At 40.6% G+C, this 15,337-nt stretch overlaps 1 protein-coding gene across 4 annotated transcripts in view; it reads left to right on the plus strand.

Moving 5' to 3' along the window:
* SIL1 (SIL1 nucleotide exchange factor) overlaps positions 1–15,337 on the plus strand; it is a 170,896-nt gene that overhangs the window by 104,514 nt on the left and 51,045 nt on the right. For all 4 annotated transcript variants that reach the window (XM_084885096.1, XM_084885093.1, XM_084885095.1 and 1 more), the window contains exons 5-6: positions 4,541–4,640; positions 11,047–11,238. In XM_084885096.1, the coding sequence (XP_084741222.1) occupies positions 4,541–4,640; positions 11,047–11,238 (292 nt within the window). The remainder of the gene's footprint in view (positions 1–4,540; positions 4,641–11,046; positions 11,239–15,337) is intronic.

Raw genomic sequence — 15,337 nt, forward strand, 5'->3', positions numbered from 1 at the left:
CTAACCACTCCCCTGCCAGCCTGATTGACTCCTAACTGCTCCCCTGCCTGCACAGTTGCCCCTAACTGCCCTCCCCTGCTGGCCCGGTTGCCCCCAACTGCTCTCCCCTGCCAGGCAGCCTGGTTGCCCCTAACTGCCCTCCCCTACTGGCCTATTTGCTCCCAACTGCCTTCCCTTGCAGGCCTGGTTCCCCCCAACGGTTCTCACTGCTGCCTGATTGCCTACAACTATCCCCTGCTGGTCATCTTGTGGTGGCCATCTTTGACCACATGGGGGTAGCCATCTTTGACCAATGGGGCGGCCATCTTGTGCAAGGGTGTGAGGGTCAATTTGCATATTACCTCTTTATTATATAGATAATTGGGTTACCAAAAAGATCAAAGAAGACATTAAAAACATCATGGAAATGAATGAAAATGAGAGCACAACAATCCAAATTTTTGGGAGACAGTGAAAGCAGCCCTGAGAGGAAAGTTCATAGCATTACAGGCCTACTGAAAAAAAAAAAAACAAGAAAAAAAATGGTAATAAATTATCTAACTCTACAATTTAAAGAATTAGAAAGACAATAACAAGAAAATCCCAGAGCTGAAACCTGTTTAGCTCAATGGATAGAGCTTCGGCCTGCAGACTGAAAAGTCCCAGGATAAGTGCTGGCGAGGATGTGGAGAAAAGGGAACCCTTGTAAACTGCTGGTGGGAATGTAGACTGGTGCAGCCTCTGTGGATAATAGTATGGAGTTTCCTCAAAAACTAAAAATGGAACTTAAATTTGACCCAGTAATCCCACTTCTAGGAATATATTCCAAGAAAACAGAAACACCAATCAGAAAGGATATATGCACCCCTATGTTCATAGCAACAGTTTGGAAACAGCCTAAGTGTCCATCAGCAGATGAGTGTATTAAAAATATGTGATACATCTATTCAATGGAATACTACATTGCTATAAAAAATAAAGAACTCTTATCATTTGCAACAGCATGGATGGACATGGAGAGCATTATGCTAAGTGAAATAAGCCAGTCAGAGAAATATAAATATCACATGATCTTCATTTGTGGAATATAATGAACAGCATAAACAGATGAACAAAAATAGAATGAAAGTTATAGAAGCATCGTACAGACTGTCCAACCTATGATGGAAGGTCAGGGGTGAGGAGGTAAGAGATCAACCAAAGGACTTGTATTCATGCATATGAGTATAACCTGTGGACACAGAGTAGGGAAGGAGGGATGAGGTCCTGTGCTGGGGGAGTAGGGGTGGCTAGGGAGTGGTCAATGGGGGAAAAAGGAGACTTATGTAATACTTTAAACTATAAAGAATTTAAATTTTAAAAAAGCTGTTTTTTCCAGTACTTTAAGAGCACCCATTTGAATCCCAACAATTAATGTGCTGATTATAGATGAGTCATCTATTCATTAAAACAGGCCTGTTAGGCCTTCTGCTTTATAATAATATTTCCTTGGTGAACAATAAAATTGCATTTTAAAGTCTTTAATTCAGACTAACTTTTCCTCTTGTTAGTCCATATTAAATTAAAACAAGCTCTCTTAGAGTATAAAAGTTTTCCAATGGTAAGAGGTTGCCTTGTTTTTTAATAACCAGCTTATTTGATTATTTGATTTCTGGCAATTCATAGTCTCTCTTTTTCTGTTATTTTCTTTGAATTACCAAATTTTCTGTTTTCTATTTTCTGCATGAGGTTTAAGAAGGTTAAAGCATGGGACTGCAGGGGTTGCTAGAATTCTGCAGTTTGAAAGGTCGGTATTAATACCAGCCATGATGTTTCTAACACAGAGACCAGCAAATTATGGCCTATAACTCATTTTGGGACTGCTGCCTGTTTTTGTATGGCAAAGTTGTTTTTAACACTGTTTAATGGTTGGAAAAAGAAAACAAAAGGAGCATATTTCATGACTCATGAAAATTGTGTGAAATTCAGATTTCAGTGTCCATAAAAAGTTTTATTAGAACACTAGAGGCCCGGTGCATGGAAATCGTTCATGGGTAGGATCCCTAGATCTGGCCACGATCAGAGCTGATGGGGGCCTTCCAGGGCCTCCCTTCCCTGGCTGCGGCCTTCCTTTGTTCCACGCTGCCCCCTGGTGGTCAGCATGTGTCATAGAGAGCAGTTGAACTCCCGGACTCCTGATTGAACTCCTGAGGGGACACTTTACATGTTAGCCTTTTATATATAGAGATGGCCATACTCATTCATTTATGTATTTTCTATGGCTACTTTCTTGTGACACTGGCAGAGTTGTATAGTTGGGACCATCACCATAAGATCCACAAAGCCTCAAGTATTATCTGTCATTAAAGATAGTTTGCTGCCCCTGTTTTAATGCATGTTAAGTATTGAGAATCAGACATGGATTGAGTGGAGTTAGTCTTATTAAGTCATTGTATATTTATAATTTTAACAATATTTTACACTTAGATATGAGGCAGAAAGGGACTTTAGCGGCCCAGTTTTTTCTGAGTGTTTTCCTTGATTTACCTCACCAAAAAGTCACTCAGCCTATCCATATGCACCTTCAGTCATGTGGCACTCACAGTCCCACAAAGCAATCTATTCATATTTGGGTAGTTTTTACTGTTGGAAAGTTTGACTTTATTTGTGATAGATAAGGAGATATTTGTCTTCCTTAATGTCACCCTGAACTGGGAAAAATTGTTATCTTTCTACATACACCTATACCTATGGTGACCCAAGTCATGTGATGATTAATTTCTCACAGCCATCTAAGAAATAATCAAATATCACTGTTGTAACCCTGTCAACTCCCTCCTCCCAGGCACGCACGCACGCACGCGCGCACACACACACACACACACACACACACACACGTCAGGGTCTCAAAGCATTTTAGGAGGTCTTTTTTCACATCTAAGTCAAGTCTTGTTTTCTAAATAAATAGTCTATTATTTATTTATTTATTTATTTATTTTTTGGTTTAAGAATACTGAATTAGGAATTGGACTTATGTAGACTCTTTTATTTGTTGTTTTTAATACCGTGGGAAGTTATTTCTCCGTACCTGACTGCAGATCACTAAGAGCACTTGCTACTTTGCCCATTCACATCTTTTCAGAATAGAAAGTAGAGCCATCCAAATGGTCTGTGATAGACACACCATAAGAGAAAGATTTGTCTCTACTCCTGACTCTTTTCTTTTTTCCTTTGAAATGTTTCTAAGGACTGTGCCCTGGAATGGCCTCCAAGATACGCTGGACATGTCCTCTTTCTTTTCAGCATTTATAGCCAGGGGAAAACATGTCTGAACAGGAGCCCAAAGCATTTTAAAGGTGGTATGGATGTTGACTGCTGTGAGCTCAGGAGTTTTTGGCTGTTTGGTGGTGACTTCCTTCTTCTAGGTCAACCTCTTCCTGTGCTCTTCCAATTCTATTTCACAGTATCTTCCTGGCTCTTTAGCACTAGAATGGGAACAGAGTCCAAAGGACAGGTCTAATTTCCAAAATTGTTGTATTTTGTTTATTCCCCTGGGGAACAAGACCCACCCCTTTCCATCAGAATGCCAAAGAAGTTAGTGATCCCACAGAGTTAAATACTTCCTCCTCCACCTTAATAAATCTCCTGGGTTATCCTTAATGAAGCTTCCTCTTCCTACTCCCCAGCGCTGGACAGACTTGTCAAGCATAGTCCATATTCCATACTTCCCTTTGTCCATCTTACTTTTGTTCCCACCTCTGTTCACTGAACTGAAATTACTGCTGGTGCTAAAACCTGCCCTCACTCCTCACCCCATGAATGCCTTCTCAGTCAAGTTGAATGGTTTTGGCTTCGATTAGCTCCAGTGGTCTCTGTGAGGATATAATTCTGTAGATTTTGCCACGTTCCTAGATTACACCCACATTGGCTCCTTTCCTCCCTCTTTTTGGAGGCTAGCTCTGGAAGGTGACTGACCTTGATTCTAGTCTTTGGCAACTTAAATCCATTCCTGTGTCAGGTTGACACATAACTTCTGCATCTACTCTGTGCTTGGGGGTCGGTCTTAAAGGTATGAATTTATCCAGCCTGTTTTTATGAAGACAGGCTGGCTTGTCAAATCAGGTCAGGCACATTCTTGGTGGGCTCATATCTCTGTTGGTTTATTTCTAAAAGAATATAAATAGGGTCTATATTATTCTCTTGTATTCAGTGCCCTTTAAGAGGTCCTGCCCTGGTGTGTGCTGAGAGAGCAGCATTGCAGAAACATTCCGGACTTGTTTTTGCCTGAGTAGTTGGCTGAGAGCTTTTTGTTCATGGTGGGCCTTTGTCCTGTCCCATACCATTTCCCCCTCTTTCATGAAATGACCCCATCTTCAACTGTGTCTTTCCTCCTCTAGCTCAAAGATAAGATTCCCCTGGCAGACTTCTGGTTGACTGAAGGTAAAAGTAGGGTAGGACACACTGAGTTAGAGTTGGCCTGGCTTAGCTTGCCTTGAAGTACCAGCCACCCATGGGAAGGGGCAGAGTACTTTCTTGGGAAATATGGCGTCTCCCTCCTAACTCCCAACTTCTCTTTGGACAGGCTGGACATCAACACTAACACATATACATCCCAAGACCTCAAGAGTGCACTGGAAAAATTCAAGGAAGGGGCAGAGATGGAGAGTTCAAAGGAAGACAAGGTATGTGACATTCTCCAGGGAGTTAGTATAATTCTGCAGGATGGCCTTGAAAGGAATCACTTTTTCCCTTTTGCAGTAATACATGGGATAATAATAACAATAATATTATAAAATAATTTAAACAGAAGCTAATGCCAATATAACCCTTTATAGACTATCGAAAAAATGCTGGGGGCATTTCTGTCATCAGTTAGGTTAGGATCCAACTTCCAATTACATGTTTGGGGAAATTGAGGTACAAAGCAGAGATAGCCATACTTTTCATTATCACAGTCATGAGTGAAAAGAGTAGAAATTAAAATTCATATATCACTTGCAGTTGGATTACTACAAGTTTAAAGGACAGAGGTATTAGGCCAGCAAGGAAGAAGCCTGTGTGTTTGTCCTTATCCTTTGAACACGTAGCAAATATATTTCCTTTCCCAGGCTTCAAGGTTTCTTAAATATTATACAACATAGGGCTTGAATAAGAAGATGGCTGAGGTGTCCACCAGGTCTCAACTCTAAACTACAAGCTAAGGGAATGAGAAGGAACAAGAGGCAGAATTGCAGCTCCTTGGCTAGGCCCCTAATATCTGGGAGGGCTTGTAGGTACAGACCTATACCAGAAAGAAACTTTACTCTAGATGGATCTCATGAGCTCATGTAACAGCCAGAAAATGTCACAAATCATTTTTTACATTTCTAGTTGAGTCCTGTCTTTGAAAGAATTTTCTTAGATGACTGCCTTGGAGACATCTTTAAGTTTCCCCTCTCTCTTCTTCTCTTTTGCTTTGGCTCCCTCTCTGCTTTGCCTGTGCTCACCTCAGAATCCTGGCAGTATTTTAGAGGGGCAGCATAGGGTTCTTGACAGCTTGTATGTTAGTGGAGAAAGCCTTAAGTCTCTCATATACTTTAGAGCTAAATATTTGAGATAAATGAACCCCCCCCCTTTTTTTTTTAATTTGAGGGAGGACTTAATTAGGATGTGTTGTTATGCAGGCCATGTCTCCATGTCTTTACTTATCTTACCAATAACATTTCCCAGCATAGAGAGTGTATATGTGACAAAGTAGCAGCAGCAATGGGTGAAGAAAGAGGATGCATAAAAATCCATCCTACCACAGATGTATTAACTGAAGGGGTGAGGAAAAGAAAATCCTCTACCTGGTGAAGATAAGGCTAACAGAGAAGAGCAGTGCATGCCTAGGTTCATGGAACAGAGAGATAAGTGTCCTGTGGCCAGGGTTTGGGATTATTCTGACTTATTATCCATGTGGGGCTGATGGGAACATAAAAGCCAGCCTTTCTTCATGTCTTCTGTATTGATGGAAGATCCACTTTACCTCTGTCTCTTCTCTTTGTTCTCTTTAATGACATTCGTCTTCCATAAATAAGTTAGTGTAGAAAAGTATGAAAATTATGAAAATATTTTTAAATGTGAAAATAAGTGATTACATTTTCAGGTGTTTTTTGTTGTTGTTTTTTTGTTTGCAATTAAAATAACCCTCTCTTTTTGTAAGGAGAGATCCCAATACCAGTACCCAAATGCATGATCCCAATCCTGTATTTCTGATTTGAGTCAATTGCTACTTCTGAAATAGGGCTGCCATCACACACTTTCTTTACTTCTGTGGAGCTCAGGTTGTTAGCTCCTTCATTGGGGTGCTGAGTCTGGGTGTTTCTCCCGCTTTTAATTTGAGCCTGTTTGGATGGATTCTGCTCATTGCCAGTGCACTGGGGGTGGCAAATAAATGGACTTTATTGGAGAGTTTCTTACATGTCTTAAACTTCTGACTGCAGAAGCCATCATACTTTTTGTTTATCATTATTTACTTGTCTTGGGTTGGTGAACACACAGTACAATCCTAATATATAAAAAGCCAGGGGTGCCAAAACCAGTTTGGCTCAATCAATAGAGTGTCAGCCTGCGGACCGAAGGGTTCCGAGTTTGATTCTGGTCAAGGGCATGTACCTTGGTTGCGGGCACATCCCCAGTGGGGGGTGTGCTGAAGGCAGCTGATTGATGTTTCTCTCTCATCGATGTTTCTGGCTCTCTATCCCTCTCCCTTCCTCTCTGTAAAGAAGTCAATAAAATATATATTTTTAAAAATAAATAAAAAGCCAGGGGCCGTCACAACTGAACAAGCGAAATAAAACAGATGGATGACTGAATAGCAGGCTGCATGGGGTGACCAGGCTGGCGGGGGGGTTAGTGAGGGACAACTAAATGACTGAACAACAGGCTGCGTGGGGTGACCAGGCTGGCAGGAGGGGCAATTGGGGGTGACCAGGCCGGTGGGGGGGGCAGTTGGGGATAACCAGGCCAGCCGGGGGGGTGGTGGTGGAGGGGGGTGCAGTAAAGGGCAATCAGGCTGGCAGGCAGCGGCAGTTAGGGGCAATCAGGCAGGCAGGAAGGTGAGCAGTTAGGAGCCAGTAGTCCCAGATTGTGAGAGGGATGCCTGACTGCTGGTTTAGGCCCAATCCCTGGGATGGGGTCTAAACTGGCAGTTGGACATCCCCCAAGGGGTCCCAGATTGGAGAGGGTACAGGCTGAGCTGAGGGTATCCCCCTTCCCCCGTGCACGAATTTTGTGCACCGGGCTTCTAATCTATAGATATAAAACCCTAATCTGCAAATAGACTGAACAACTGAACAACTCAACAACCAGTTGCTATGATGTGTGCTGACCACCAGGGGGGCGCATGCAGAATGTGTGGGGTGGCATCGGCAGCAGGTGGCAGAGCGCAGAACATGGTGGGTATCAGCTGCAGTGGGATGGTGGAGCAGGTAAGCAGGGGCACCAGACCAAGGCAGGGTGCTGGTCCCTGTCATAGGGGCAAGCCTCTGGTGGTTACTGAAAATTCTTTGTCCCTGTGTGCCACAGACTTCTCCTAGCTGAGGTAATGCCAGTGGAGGGTGGGCGTAAATGGGGAGTCTATACTTTCACCCTTTATCTGGTGGCAGTGAGGCAGTGTGATGCAGTATTGTGCTCCCACTCTGAGGCAATGTCAATGGGAGTAACTGAGGAGGCCAACTTTCCACCCCTAGACCAGTAGCAATGAGGCAAGCTTCAATCCCCCTTAGGGTGCTGTCAGTAGAGGCTAAGGAAGGAATTCTATTCCCAATGTCCAGTGCCCAGTGGTGGCAGATGATGTATTTTTCCCCCCTAACTAGAGAGTGTGGGGAGAAGGGAGCTAGAGAAAGGAATTTTGCAAATGAAGTCTTGGGCATGCTTTTTAGTGATTTACATAAGAAACTGACCAGAGTTAACACAGCAAAAGATTTAAGAACTGAACTGGAGTTTGGAATACTGCCCAGGTGTTTAGATTAGCTTCTGATTAGCACACAAAAAAAGTAGACCAAAATAACACTGCAGAGGCTCTGAAAACTTAATTGTTTTGTAGTCATAGCTATACAAGAAGGCCAGAACCAGCATATTAAACTGTGACTGCCTACTGAAAAGGAAGATTCGGAGTCTTAAGACCAGAGTGTCCAGGATACAATAAAAAAATCACTCATCATACCAATAATCAGGAAAATCAAAACATATTTTAGGAATTACCAGTAGTGATATGACTCAGAAATTAGAATTATCTGACAAGGATTTTAAAGCAGCTATCATAAAAAAAAGCAATACGAACACTCTTGAAACAAATGATAACCTCAGCAAAGAAATAAAAGATATAAAAAAGAACTAAATGGAATTTTAGAACTGAAAAATACAGCAATTTAAAAAAAATTAATGGGTAGGCTTAATACAAAATAGAGATGAGAGAGAAAAACATCAGTGGACCTAAAGACCGATAAAAATTTTTTAATCTAAAGAAGAAGAAAAAATAGATTGAAAAAGTGTACAGAGATTTTAGGAAACTATAGGACTACAGGCATACCTCTTTTTAATTAGCGTTGAAGATATTGTGTTTTCCCTCCACCAGTAAAAAGATTACAACTAGCTGAAGGCTCAGATGATGTTTAGCATTTTTAGCAGTAAAATATTTTTTTACATTAAGGTATGTATATAGTAGTTTTTTTTTGTTTTTAAGATATAATGCTATTGCACACTTAATAGGCTACAGTATGATATAAACATAACTTTTATATGCATTGGGAAGCCAGAAAATTTGTGTGACTCACTTTATTGTGATATTTGCTTTATTGTATGATCTGAATCATATTGTATGCAATATCTCCGTGGTATGATATTTTATGCAATATCTCCGTGGTATGCCTGTGTAACAAAAGATCTAACATTTGTGTCACTGGAGTTTTAGAAGGAAAGAAAGAAGAATATGGGACTAAAAAAATAATCAAAGAAATGAAGATGGAAACATTCCCAGAGATGATGAAATGCATAAACCCATGGATTCATGAAACTGAATAATATAATAGCCAAAACCCTGGAATAACTCAAATTTTCTTCAATAGCTGAATGTTTGAAAACAAATATCTATACAGTGGAATACTACTCAGCATTAAAAAGAAATGAACCATTGATATATGCAGTAATGTGGATAAATCTCAAATTCATTATGTTCACTAAAAAAGCACTAAAAAAAATGGTTATTTGTAATTCCATATATATAACATTCTCCAAATGCCAGAATTATAGAGATGGAGAGCAAATCAGTGATTGCCAGGGCATAATGACAAAAGGGAGTGGATGGAAGGATGAGGTACACTTATAAAGGAGCACAACAGCCCTGGTGGGTTTGGCTCAGTGGATAGAGCCTTGGCCCACAGACTGAAGGGTCCGGGGTTTGATTCTGGTCAGGGCATGTACTTCGGTTACAGGCTTATGTTGCAGGTTCAATTCCCAGCCTCTGTTGGGAGCGTGTGGGAGGCAACCAATTGATGTGTCCTCATATCAACGTTTCTATCTCCCTCTCCCTTCCATTTACTCTAAAAATCAATGGGAAAATATCCTCTGGTGAGGATTAAAAAAATAATAATAAAGGGACATAATGGAGGTGGAGATGGACAGTTCTGTAGCTTCATTGTTCTGGTGGTCACATTAACCTATATATTGAACGAAATTGTTTAGAATAATACAGACACATACATGCAAATGTGAACATTTAAAATTTTGCCGGTGAAATCTGAATAAGACTTGTAGTCTTATTAACAGTATTGTACCTAAGTCATTTTCTTGGTTTGGATGTTGTGCTATTATAATGTATGATGTTATCATTGGGGGAAGCTGAAAGGATGGCACTGTCTGTACTATTTTTATAATTTACTGTAAGTATTTAATTATTGCAAAATAAACAGCTTTTTTTCCTTCCAAAATAATAAATAAAAAAAGCTTTCAGAGGTCCACTTAAACATAATTTTTGTGAGGCTGAAGTTACTAGTTTCTTATTCTGCTCACTTGCTTGTCATCCTACAGTTCTTTGTCTGGCAGAGTTCTCTAGCAGGGTGTAGGGAGAACATCTCTCTGCTGTAAGCAGAATATGGCTTCCTATATAAGTGATTACTCTGCTAGGAGCTTGGTCTTTTAAAAGAGAGGCTGATTCATTCCTTTGGTTGGTGTTTCTATAGAGTGCTTATAACTGGAGAAAAACCCAAAGGTAATAAATAGATGAGCAATTTGGAACTGACAGCTGCTCATCATTCTGCTTTTTATAAATATTCGTGCCTTTTAATTTTTTTCAAAAGATTGAGACACAAACCACTGTGACATTTCAGACTCATTAAAAGCACTATCCTCTAAAATTGAAAGAAAACAAGGAGTGTCACAGGTATAAAATATCTAATTAAAATCTTTTATTCACCTCCAACATCACATCATTTTTAAAACCTTTGTATGAGTGTGGGGTAAGGAGGGATTGAGAGAAAACTGTTTGAGATTTGAGTATAGTACATACAGTAATTTAGCCACTTCAAACAGTTGAACAAATTGTATACCTGTAGTTAGATTGACAGTAATGACAGTGATTTAACTTTCATCAGCAAATTGCTCCCACTCTGATATCTCTTTACCCACAGTTTTCTACATCTGGGTTTCCCTATAATGTTCCTGGATTGGGCAGGACAAAGCCAAGATATTCTATGATTGTAGAATATAGAGAACTAAGATGTAGATTATTCCACTTTGACCTCAGCATTTCCCTATTAAGGATTGAAAGTGAGCTTGCATTGCTTTCCCTGACCTCAGTGATTACAACAAGACTTTTCAGTCTTCCTGAACATTGGAAGTCAGATTGAGATAAGAGAACCTTGGCAAACCTTGGGTGTTTATTGGGGCAGAGGGCTATATGAGTAGACTCTGAAATCATCTTAGAAGATATTTCATTCATAGTATACATGAACGAAAATTTTGAGTGTTGAAAAAGCAGTTCTTTAAGGAGGAGTATTCATGGTAGAACACAGGAGTCTTGGAAAGATACCTCTAATTGATTTAATTAATCATCTCTTTGCTTCCTAGGCAAGGCAGGCTGAGGTTAAACGTCTCTTCCGCCCCATTGAGGAGCTAAAAAGGGACTTTGCGGAGCTGAATGTTGTCATTGAGACTGACATGCAGATCATGGTACGGCTAATCAACAAATTCAATAGTTCCAGCTCCAGCCTGGAAGAGAAGATTGCTGCACTCTTTGATCTTGAATATTATGTCCACCAGGTATTGTCTTTCATTGTCCATAAGTCTGATTTTTAGCTCACAACTTTTCTTCCCACCCTCTATCTCCCATCCTAAGCTCTTGGAAAATACATCAGCATCTATACTTCTCTCCCAGCATGCACAATATTTTAAATCTAGGCCAATATCTATTTTCTTAAGATACATTCCTTTTTTTTAATCACCACCCAAGGATATGTTTTTATTGATTTTAGAGAGGAAAGGGAGAGAGAAAATAAAGGAAACATCAATGTGAGAAAGAAATATTTATTGGTTTTTTTTCATACCTGTCCTAACGTGTTAGAACCGGTAAATTATGTCCCCTGACCAGAAATGGAACTTGGTGCACAGGACAACTCTCCCAAGCAACGAGCCACCTGGCCAGGGCAAGATGCATTCTTAGAGGCCAGAGTCAACCTCTTTTTCATTTGGAGGATTACGTCCTTTAATTTTTAACACTGAGGATACAGCAGAAGTAAAATAGATGTGGTCCCTATTCCACAATTACAGTTTTGTAAGAGAGAATCTATATAAATAAAAGGCTAAGCAACCGTTACAACTGGCTGACCAAATGACCAGTTGACTAGTCCTTATGACGTGCACTGGCCACCAGGGGGCAAGGGCTCAATGCAATAGCTGCCCTCTGGTGGTCAGTGCGCACTCCCACAGCCAACCTCCTGTGGCCTGCCAACCTTCTGTGGTCCCTTTCTCCAGCCAGCCGGCCCTGAGTGGGGCTGGCCAAGATGCCCCAATTGGCCCCCATTGCTGGCTAGGCTGAGGGACCCCACCTGTGAACGAATTTGTGCACTGGGCCTCTAGTAATTAAATAAATAATTCAACAATGATCTAATTAACAACTTAATGATGAGAGAATTTAAAATTGTGTTGAGGGCTCCATAGGGTAATGTAAGAGTATTTGACGGAATTTAGCCTAGTTAGGGGCATTGGGAAGGCTTACCTGAGTTTGTGACATTTAAGCTTAGCTTAAAGGATGAATAGGAGTTGGCTAGGCAAAAAGAGGAGATTAAAGCAGTGGATGGTAAACTATGGCCCAAATCTGCCCCACTGCCAGCTTTTATAAGCTGGAACACCGTCACACCTATTTGTTTATGTATTGTTTTATTGTTTTGGGCTATATCTAAGCTACAAGGCCAGAGTTGAGGAGTTGAGACAGAAACCATATGGCTCAGAAAAGTCAACAATATTTATTATTAGGCCCTTTAGAAAAAGTTTGCCAACTCTTGGATTAGGCCATTCTAGGCAGAGGAAACATCATGTGCAAAGATTCTGAGTTAGAGAAGAGCTTGGTGAAATTGAGGACCTGGAAAAGATTAGAGCATAGTGACCAGGGGATGGGGTAACAGAGATAAAAAGTAGAAAGGTTAGGGGGTCAGAGGCCTGGGGTTGGGAATACCATGCTCTTTATGATTATATCCTCGATCCTAAGAAGCATTGGAGAATTTGAAGCAGGGAAATGACTGATCAGACTTATGTCATAATAGTTAAAATATATGGAGCATTATCATATAATTGGCTCATATTCAAGTGCTTTGTACACATTAACTTATTGGTTTCTACAGCTGCTTTATGAATAGGCACTGCACTGATATTAATCCCATTTTATAACTGAGGCAAATGAGGTCACATTTGTGATTGCCCAAGGTCACCCATTTAGTGAGTGGTAGAGCTGGGATTTGTAATAAAGCCTGACTGACCCCAAACTCTATGTGCTTAACTTTTAGGCCACTCTGCCTCTTACAGGATACTGATACCATCTGAATAAAGCCTGAAAGGTAGTGAGTCTAAGGAACCAAGAGAAGCCATTTATTTATTCAATAAATTAATTTGTTGGGTGCCAGCTAAGTCCCAGACACTTTCCAGGCACTTAGGATATATCTCTTACCTTCTAGCAGAAACAGATAGACAATAAACATAACTAATAAGTAAATTATATACAATATGTTTAAAGGTGATAAATACTATGGAAAAAGAAAAAGAGCAGGGAAGAAAAGGAGCCTCTTGGACAAGAGAAACAGGAAATACTCTTATCCCTAAAGTGGGAGCATATCTAATGTATTTGAGGAACCACAAGGAAGTCAGTGTGGCTGGAGCTGAGAGAAGAGGGAGAGAGGTAGATGAAACTCAGAAACTCAGAAAGATGATGGGAGGAAGATCATGGAGCTCCTTGTAGGTCATGGAAAATAATGAAGTTGGACGTTATTAGAGGATGATATGCTTTGACTAAAGGATCCCTCTGGCTGCTGTATTGAGAATTAGAAAAGAGGCAGGGGTGGGATGGTCATGGGTAGAAGCAGAGAAATCAGATAGGAGGCTGTTGCAGTAATCCAGACTATGGGGAATGTTCCCCTGGGAATGCTGTGTAATCATAATCAAAGGCTTTTTGAGATCCCCACCAAGACATAGATCTTCACTATCCTCCCACACATGACAGCATCCTTGTTCTCTATTATAAACGAGGCTAAAAACATTCTCTCTTTAGGATTTGTCAGCCTTTGTGGTGAGAGAGAATAAATGTATACTGTATCTGCAGGAATTATGGGAGGGCCACTTCTTCATCTTTCTCTGCTCACAACTCTTTCTCAGTCTGCAAATAGCAGGTCTGTGATCTCCTTAGAGAAAAAGAAAATGGATCTGGGTTCTCTTTTCTTTTTCCAGTCTTTCTCTCCAGGGTAAAAAAACAAACATTCTAATAGCATTTCTATTATAGATATTTAAAGGACTGAGGATCCTAGGGGTTATTGGCTAAGTCATTCCTGCTTTGATGTTGACAGCTTTATTTTTTCTCATCTTAACATACTTGGATTGATCTTCAGTTACCAGGTTTCTGTAAGCTCTTCCTTTAGTTGCGGCATAAAAAGCCAAAATGACTAGAAAGCTTATCATAGCAGAGGGGAGTAAGTACACAAGAGGGCCCTGACAGATTTCTTTTTTCCAAAAGCCAGGTGATAGCCTATTCTGCTTTCATAGTGCACTAGAGTAAACAGTTAGACATTGCCCACCTTAGCCTGAGGTTAGCCTGGTAATCAACCAGTCCCCTGTTAGAGGCCAAACTTGAGCTGTTGACAGAAGAGTCATAAATGTTTTCGGTCATTAGCCTTTTAATTGGAAATATAAGGTCCTTGGTTTGGGATGGTATGTCAGGTTTCCATGCAACAGTGTTACGTTGTGATTAAAGAAGACACAGCTAGCCTCAAGTTCCAATTGCAGTGGGAAATTGGGGTGATGTAGCACTAGCTTTGAGGAAGATATGATGTTTCTTGCCAGGGACTTCACCAGTCTACTCCTATTCTAGATTCACTGATTGGTGGTTTTGAGAGCCATGGGCTTCAAGGACCCAAAATGGATCTGCCCAAGTATTCCTCATAGCCATGCTTGAATTATTAAACAGGATTTTTGAAAAGCAAAACTAGGATGTGGAAAACAGTTTGTGAGTTATTTATGAGGAGCAGCTTCTGTCTGCTCATCCACTTCTCTCACATCACAACTCCTCAGTGATTTACCACCATTTCTTCCTTTCTCGGTTTCCTTTTCTCTCATCGTCTTATCAGTGTTGTGGTTCTCTTTTTTCCTCCTGAATGTTGACATAGCTCTCTTCTACCCCCATCTTTAGCACTCCCTTCTTCTATCTTGACTTCCTTTCCACCTGTCCCACCTTATTCTAAAGACATCTTTGGAGAAGTTCTGCCTCCAGACCCAGATTTTGAAGCTTGATTTTCTGGGCATACAGTGGGCAAAATGACTCCTTTCTTTCTCATCTCTAGTGAAATAACAAATGAGAAAAACATCTTGAGAAAACTGAAGTGCTTATATAAATGTCAGTATATATAATACCCCGAAATATCTTTGTTACTACAAAGATAGTCTAGAACAGAACCTTTGTGATTCTGGGCTCTGTGTTTTGGGGCTTTCATAGTGGCAGCTGTTTTTGTAGGAACTCATGCAAGCTTTGATATGTAGCCATCCTAGGCACAGAATGACAGGACTCTGAGCCATGGTTTTGTATGCAAAAGACCTGGAGGAAAGAGGATCACAGGAGAGGTGATGAATTCTTGGATTTTAAAAACAGAGTATGTGAGGAAGG

Source organism: Pipistrellus hanaki (assembly GCF_964339955.1).
Source record: "Pipistrellus hanaki genome assembly, chromosome: 5".
NCBI classification, from domain to species: Eukaryota; Metazoa; Chordata; class Mammalia; order Chiroptera; family Vespertilionidae; genus Pipistrellus; species Pipistrellus hanaki.